The sequence below is a fragment of the Anarrhichthys ocellatus genome, unplaced genomic scaffold, assembly GCF_004355925.1.
Source record: "Anarrhichthys ocellatus isolate YVR2014 unplaced genomic scaffold, GSC_Weel_1.0 scaffold21, whole genome shotgun sequence".
Taxonomy (NCBI): domain Eukaryota; kingdom Metazoa; phylum Chordata; class Actinopteri; order Perciformes; family Anarhichadidae; genus Anarrhichthys; species Anarrhichthys ocellatus.
The window spans coordinates 6,809,372-6,817,448 of record NW_022280051.1 but is presented as its reverse complement, the minus strand read 5'-3'; the positions used below and the strand labels follow the sequence as shown (position 1 = coordinate 6,817,448).

Genomic DNA, 8,077 nt, shown 5'->3' with positions numbered 1-8,077 from the left:
AGGGAAGTCTGGGTAGGGGCATGCTTGGCTTCTTCCTGGTAGCTGATTGGTTGGCTTGTGTGTCGAGGAGAACCAATCACAGACGGGCAGGGAAGTTTTTTTTTTTCTGATTGGTTCCAGCCAATCAGCTGAATCTCTCAGAACTGCCGTCTGTCTGTCTGTCATCCTGGCTGCCTATTGGTCGTGGGAAGAAGAGTGGGTGGGGGGCGGGGCAAAGCCAAGACAAGGACTTGAGGTGGGAGGGGCTTAACTGGCCTTGTGTTTAACACACAACATACAAACACACACACACACACACACATACATACATACACACAGTGTGGCCAGTCCAACAGGTGTAAACAGTAGAAAAAGATTCTTATTGAACTGCTCAGTGTCATCATCATCATCATCATTATTATTACTCTTCCTGTCTGCAGCTCATTCATGGCACAGAACATAAATCTAAACAGTAATCCCTCTGTCGTTTTTCATTAAGGATGCTCCGATCAATATCAGCTGATTTCTAGATTTTTGTCTTAAAATTTACTAATAATAACAACAAAAACATGAAACAATGTTTTCCACCATCAGGGCTAAGTATCCTTACAAATGTGTCGATACTAATGCAAAAAAACAAAAACTTCTTCTGTGAAAAGTCGGTTTAAATTTAGTTGAGAAACAGTCATGAGATCTTCCTCAGCAGATTGGGTTTGCCCAGTTGTCAATGTTCAAATTTCCAGCAATTTAAGGACTTTTTTTCCAAGTTTACTCAAAAATATTGCTGATGCTGCTAGCCTGATAGCATTCTATGAGCTAATGGTTCTAACATCACTGGATTTGTTCAGCACAAGACAATAGAAATATATGTAAGTGCGTCAAACATCTTGGGGCGATTTGGTTCCTTTGAACATGACAAGGAATAGACCCAGTCTGTTTTGTTTAGACTTCTTCTTCTTCTTTTAATTTCTGGCAGACTAAGCACAGGAAGTGTCCCGTCGCCATCTTGGATTACGTCTGTCGCCATGTTGTTTTTATTGCAACCAGTGAACAGGAAGTGACCATATCTGGACTGAGGAGGAGTGACGTAGAGACGTCGTATACGTCCCTGGTAGAGACCTGTCAATCACTGTGTAGCCCCGCCCTAAAGCATACCCTGCTTTATGGTCTGTTTGACTCTAAATAGACCATAATTTACTAAATTATCTTCAAACTAAACCCAAACGTCTGAGCCAATGAAGGTACTTCTACCCATAACTTGAAGAACCCAAATAAGACTTTGACAGAAATCAATGTTTAAGAACAGAAACCAGTGATCAGTATCAATGACACTAGATATTTTGATCGGAGCATCCCTAGTCTCCTTGGCAACCCGTTTGTCCATCAGCAGGTTCTAGATTCTGGAGTCCCATCAGTCTTTGTGCTGCTGTGGTCCTTGGCCAGTGCAACCAGAAGCCATGGTTCTGATTCTAGTGACACGGAGTAAGATGGACCAGGAGTCCCAGTTCTGGACTCGTAGAGGACAGTGGTCATGGTTCTGGATTTGTACCAAGAAGAACCAAATGTTGAGCCAATGTTGGCCGTGGCTTCTGTTGGACCAGTACCCATGATTCTGTCACGACTCAGACCAGAACCAATTTTTGCTGTGGTCTCAGTAGGGCCATGGTTCTGTAACCACTAAGACCAGAGCCCATTAATCTTAAACCAGTATACCCATCGGCTGTGGCTCCGCCTTCAATAGAATCAGTAGCCATGGCTCTGGGCTAGTAGAACCAGTACCCAGTAACCAGTTAGACCAGTAGCTCTTGCTGGGGTTCCAGTAGGATCAGTAGTTATAGTTCTGGTTCCAGTGACACCAGTAGGACCAGTATGCAGAACTGGTTCAAGTGAAAAGGTGAGGTGTTGCTCCGGTCCATCAGTGTGCTTTCAGGCTGCTTTAGCAGTTCAAAGATCAAACTTTAGTGGTCAAAGATCATCCAGAGGGTGTGTGTAGCACCATGGGGGGTTTGGACGGATCTAAACCAGTTTTATTAGTTCTCCATTAGTTCTTTATTACCGTTCTCCAGTCCAATCTGGTTGGAACCGGTTTAATCCAGTTTCATCCAGTTTTGTCTGCTATACGGATTTATTATTCACCTGACTCATCCCAAACCCCGCCCCCAGCCCGTCTCCCGGTTGGCTCCACTTGATCGGACAGCCGTCCTCTCCCGGGCCAATCGAGAACTCCGAAGGTCCCAGATCGCCGCCGATTGGCTGAGGGGAGTGGCCGCTGTTGGTGATGCTGTCGGTGTGGTTGGCCAGCAGCGAGGAGGAGGCGGGGTTTCGGCTGATGACGAGCTCCAGGTGGTTCGGAGACTCGGCGATCAGCGGAACCACGAGGCAGCAGTCGAAGTCCCGGGTCCGGACGTGGTTAATCTGGAAGACATAGAACGTATATGGTTCACGAGTAGCCTCACCGGAGGTGCTAGCGTGGATGCAGATACTCATGTTTTTGTACCTGTAGTATTCGGTCATAGGCCTGGAGGCCACCCTGCTCTGCCGGGCCCCCCGGTCGGATGTTGTTAACGTAGACGCCACGGTCCAACATACCGTCAGAAACACTGAACCCAAAGTCCTCCAGATCCGAGAGCTTCTCCAGAGTCAGCTGCAAACACACACACTACGTTAGGATAACAGGAAGTAGATTTACATCCGGTCCCTTTGAAGGGTTCATACGTCACCTTGTGGAGTTCCACAGGGTTGTGGTTCAGGATCTCATTGACTTCCTGCCTCATCTTCCTCATGGCAAAGGCCCGGCGCTGGGGGTCAGAGGGCAAGGTGTTGGACCGATTGGACACCTGAGAAAAGGCACAATTAATAATTCACTTTAGAGATAGAACGCAGGTGTAACAGTCAAGAGGTCAGAGGTCAGTCCTGGTTACCTGTGGTTTGGAGTTGCTGCGTTCCTGGAAGCTCGCCTGGCGTCCCAGAGTGCTGCGCAGGGGGGTGGGGTCATGGTTCAGACTGAGGCTGGAGCCGGACATGATGGTCGCCTGGAGACAGCCAATCAAAAACATCCAATCACAGAGAGTCAATTAAAAACATCCAATCACAGAGAGTCAATCACAAACATCCAATCACAGACAGCCAATCAAAAACATCCAATCAAAAACATCCAATCACAGAGAGTCAATCACAAACATCCAATCACAGACAGCCAATCAAAAACATCCAATCAAAAACATCCAATCACAGAGAGTCAATCACAAACATCCAATCAAAAACATCCAATCACAGAGAGTCAATCACAAACATCCAATCAAAAACATCCAATCACAGAGAGTCAATCAAAAACAGCCAATCACAGAGTCAATCACAAACATCCAATCACAGAGAGTCAATCAAAAATAAAACAGTTGACAAGTTCTACTGTGTTCTACCGACAGGTTCTACTGCTGTTCTTTCTATCAACAGATCTACTGATGGATTCTACGATGGTTTGGTCTGAATCAACACTTTTACTGTTATTACAACTGGCAGGAACTTCTGACCTGATGTTTTAGTATTTAAACATATTTTATTTCTTATTTTATTTTGCTCCAATTCTACTTAATAAACGCTCGTCAGCCAATCAGAATCAAGGACTCGTCAGACACATGCGTGACTTCATGACCGACAAAAACTACCCATCAGGCCTTGCACAAGCTCTCGCAGCATGCCTTGCTCAAACTGCCATGCCCGGTGCAACGTGACTCTGCCACGTGATTGGTCAGAAGCCGGGTGATGTCACTGAAATGTTACAATGACGTCACCATGGTCTGTGTAGCTTTGCTGCCGGTGGTTAGAGGCACATTAAAAAAACATGTCTGATGTTAGACAACGCTAAAACAAGAGGGGAGGAGAGGAGGAGGAGAAGACAGGAGGAGAGGAGAGGAGGAGAGGAGAGGAGAGGACGGAGAGCAAGGAGGAGTTAGTAGCTGGAGAGGAGGGAGGAGGATACCAGAGTGAGGAGATGCGCTTCCTTTCCGTCCTCCTGGAAGAGAAGGAGTCATTTCTCTTTTCAGCTCAATAACTCAACATTTACGGCTTCATTGATTAAGTATTAAGTATCTGATAGTAGTATACTGGTAACGTTATATTTGAAGTACAAGAAATGTACTAAAAATGTATTTTAATTTTAATGTATTTTAAGAGTTGATTTAAAGTGACAGCCCTGATGTCAGAAACATCTTTATTTATTGTGACATTAATTTTCATTGATCAGTCGGCCCAAAATGAGTCAGTAGCACCAAGTTCATCTGCAGTGTGTCGAGTCGTATACGACTTGTATTTAAAGAAGAATGTTGTATTCAGGAACAGTTCATGTACAGCTGCTTTGATTTAGTCAAACATTCATTTGAGAAAAAAAGTGAAAAAAGTGTAAAATTGTCAAAGTAAGATATTGATAAAAGTCTGTTCTGATATAAGACCTCAACACTACTACACAACCAATACTACTACTAGTACTACTAGTACTTCTCACTCTACTATCATACCACTACTACTACTCTCCTACTATCATACTACTACTACTATCATACTACATCTTTCAGTACTACTCACCTCCAGCTCTCGTAGGATGCCACTCTGGCCGCAGGTCTCCAGATCCTCCAGAGCCTGAGACCAGAAGTTCTCCTCCTGGTCCGGTTCTGTTCCATCGTGTCCCACAGTGAACCTGGGGTCACATGTCACAGGTCAGCCAAGCAGAGAGAACAACATCATGGTCACATGTCATGTACACATACACACAGAGGAGGCTGGAGAAGAAAAGGTCATGCCGGTGAGACTTGTGAGGGACAACATGTGTCAGGGGTCAAAGGTCACCAGGTCCAGGTGAGTGACAGAGGACTGTGGGGGGGGGTTGGGGTCACCAGGTGAGTGACAGAGGACTGTGGGGGGGGCAGAGGTCAGAGGTCAGTGAGGTACCTGCTGTCAGTGATTAGACCGCTGGGCAGATTACAGCCTCTGCAGACAGAGACACACTGCTGTTACTGCTGCTGTTAGCTCGCTGCTAGCAACTCCCACTGAGTTGAATAAGGAACGCTAACACGCTAATTGTAAGGAGGATTAAAAGTGGCAATATAATAAATGAATTGCTAAACAATTAAATTAATTAAATAATAAAGAAAGAAAATAAATAATAAAAAAACTCAAATATCAAATAAATCTGGTATATTTGAAAATAAATAAATATGAACAGAAATAGAAAAAAATGAAATAAAATGTATTTATTTTAAACAGATAATTAAAATGTATTTATTTTAAATAAATAAATATAATGTATTTATTTTAAATGAATAAATATAATGTATTTATTTTAAATGAAGAAATAAATATAAAGTATTTATTTTAAATAAATAAATAAATATAAAGTATTTATTTTAAATAAATAAATATAAAGTATTTATTTTAAATGAATAAATATAATGTATTTATTTTAAATGAATAAATATAATGTATTTATTTTAAATAAATAAATATAATGTATTTATTTTAAATAAATAAATATAATGTATTTATTTTAAATAAATAAATATAATGTATTATTTTTTGATGAATTGCTTATTTTTTGATGGATTGATTTGCATATTTATTATTCCCCAGTGCAGTATTTTCTGTTAACATTTATATCTGTTGAAATAAATGGAATCATTTCTTGGCTATTATTATTAAAGTAGAAATATATATATATTTATGTATATAATGTATATATATATTGATTTTGTAACCGATACCTTGTATTCTTTATTCGAGTCATTCAAACAGATACAAACCTGTTTAAATATATTTACACGTTTCTTCCAGAAATGATAAGTTAACTGTCTCACCCTCTGAGTGGTGGGCGGTCCCAGTCATCGTCGCTCAGGCCCAGATCTGACAGCGGATTGGCTCTCTGGCGAGCGGAGGAAGATGATTGGCTGTTGGTCGTCTTGGCGTTGCGCCACTCGTGGAAACTATACGGAGACGACTGAAATGGCGGCGCTGCACACGGAGAAAATATAACAACATAAAAATATAATAACATTAATACGATGTTGAGAGGTTCAACTGACAGGTTCTATTTCTGTTCTACTGACAGGTTCTACTGCGTTCCACTGACAGGTTCTACTGTGTTCCTCTGTGTTCCACTGACAGGTTCTACTGCTGTTCCACTGACAGGTTCTACTGCGTTCCACTGACAGGTTCTACTGCTGTTCCCCTGACAGGTTCTACTGTGTTCCTCTGTGTTCCACTGACAGGTTCTACTGCTGTTCCACTGACAGGTTCTACTGCGTTCCACTGACAGGTTCTACTGCGTTCCACTGTGTTCCACTGACAGGTTCTACTGCTGTTCCTCTGGCAGGTTCTACTGCTGTTCTTCTGGCAGGTTCTACTGTGTTCCACTGACAGGTTCTACTGCTGTTCTCCCGACAGGTTCTACTGCTGTTCTCCTGACAGGTTCTACTGCTGTTCCACTGACAGGTTCTACTGTGTTCCACTGACAGGTTCTCCTGTGTTCCACTGACAGGTTCTACTGACAGGTTCTACTGTGTTCCACTGACAGGTTATACTGTGTTCCACTGTTCTCCTGACTGCTTCCTACCCGTCGTGGTGAAGCTGCCGTCCATGTTGGACCCGTCCCAGGACTCCACGGCGCTGTCCACAGACGGCAGCGTGCTGAACGCTCGCTGGCTCGACAGCGGCGCCACCATGACGACGGGCTCGTCCACCCCGTCCTGGTGCTCGTGGACAAGCCCCGCCCCCATCCCCAGGCCTGGACCAATCATGCAAGTCTTTGGGCTCGACACTAAAGAGAGAGAAAACGTTGTTATTCGTCCCGTTTGTTTACATTTTGTACATTATCACCATTAAAAGAATGCCGAATCATCTATTAGTAAGTGCTGTTTGCAATGTATCCATTAATGTACAGTCAACTATCACTGGATACTATGATACTGAAGAAACGTAAAAACGTGAGGATTCTCAGGCATATATATATATACATATATCTATATATAGATATATGTATATGTGTGTGTGTGTACGTACAGTCTCCCTGCTTCTTGATCTTCAGTGTGACCGTCTCTCCTGCTTGCTGCAGCAGACTGATGGCTTCACTCAGAGGTTTCCCCTTCAGGCTGCTGCTGTTGATCGCCAGAATACGATCGCCGACATGGATCGCACCGGTCCTTCAACACACACACACACACACACAAGGTGAATAACCCTAAACAAAATGATTTTAAATAATAGCAGTAAATAATAAATAAATAATATAGTGTTATATTCTTTATTACCAGCAGAGGGCGACATGCTCAACAACAGTGTCGCCAGAATACAGACGCTCTATTGCACACTAGCCGTTTCTTTCCCTGAGCAGTACACACCGGAGTGTTGAAGATGTACTCGGTGAATGTAATCAGAGTACGGTACCTCTCGGCCAGCCCTCCTTTGCTCAGCGAGGAGATGATGATGGGGTCGAACGGCTCCTCGGTGCCGGAGATGGTGATTCCCAGCGGGCCTCCATACCGCTGCAGCTCCACCGTGTAGATGATGTTACCGGACACTTCCTGTTCGTCTGAAACGATCAATAAAGATTCATTCAAAACCAGGTCGACTGATGAGCAGCTGTGGGCACAAAGAGCATCATGGGAGCAGAGCTGGTGTTAAAGGGTTAATGAAGGAGTGAGGGAGGTCTTAGGGTCCTTAAGGAGGTCCTTGAGATGCCTGATTCATTCCTTGAGTTCATTCTGAGGGTTTGATGAGTTTAATGTGTTTCCAGCTGATAAACAGAACGCTGTTTGTACTAATTCTCTATTAATCTTTCTGTGTGTAGCTTTAGAAACACGCTGTTAATTATTAAATGTGTTATTTTCTAACCTGTGATGCTAGTTATGTATGTTTCTGTTTTTATTATAATGACGTCTATCTGTCTTGTTTATATTGTTGTTGCTTTCATTGTTTATGTTTTTACCACGTAAAGTACCTTTTAAAGCGATATACAATATAAATGTATTATTATATTTCGGGAAAATGTCTCATCACTTAAAATATATATAATATAATATTTTTGTTAATTTAATATTTTTAGATTTTTTCT

The 8,077-nt window shown here is 42.7% G+C and overlaps 1 protein-coding gene across 1 annotated transcript in view; it reads right to left on the bottom strand.

Annotated features, from left to right (window-relative positions):
* Positions 1–1,109: 1,109 nt before the first annotated feature.
* The window catches only part of grip1 (glutamate receptor interacting protein 1), a 14,737-nt gene continuing 7,769 nt past the window's right edge, over positions 1,110–8,077 (bottom strand). The window contains exons 14-23 of the mRNA XM_031859157.1: positions 7,411–7,555; positions 7,027–7,166; positions 6,581–6,784; positions 5,826–5,979; positions 4,561–4,672; positions 3,959–3,991; positions 2,901–3,011; positions 2,700–2,816; positions 2,477–2,623; positions 1,110–2,394 (exon numbers count right to left, since the gene is read on the bottom strand). Of these exons, the coding sequence (XP_031715017.1) occupies positions 2,095–2,394; positions 2,477–2,623; positions 2,700–2,816; positions 2,901–3,011; positions 3,959–3,991; positions 4,561–4,672; positions 5,826–5,979; positions 6,581–6,784; positions 7,027–7,166; positions 7,411–7,555 (1,463 nt within the window). The 3' untranslated portion in view covers positions 1,110–2,094. The remainder of the gene's footprint in view (positions 2,395–2,476; positions 2,624–2,699; positions 2,817–2,900; positions 3,012–3,958; positions 3,992–4,560; positions 4,673–5,825; positions 5,980–6,580; positions 6,785–7,026; positions 7,167–7,410; positions 7,556–8,077) is intronic.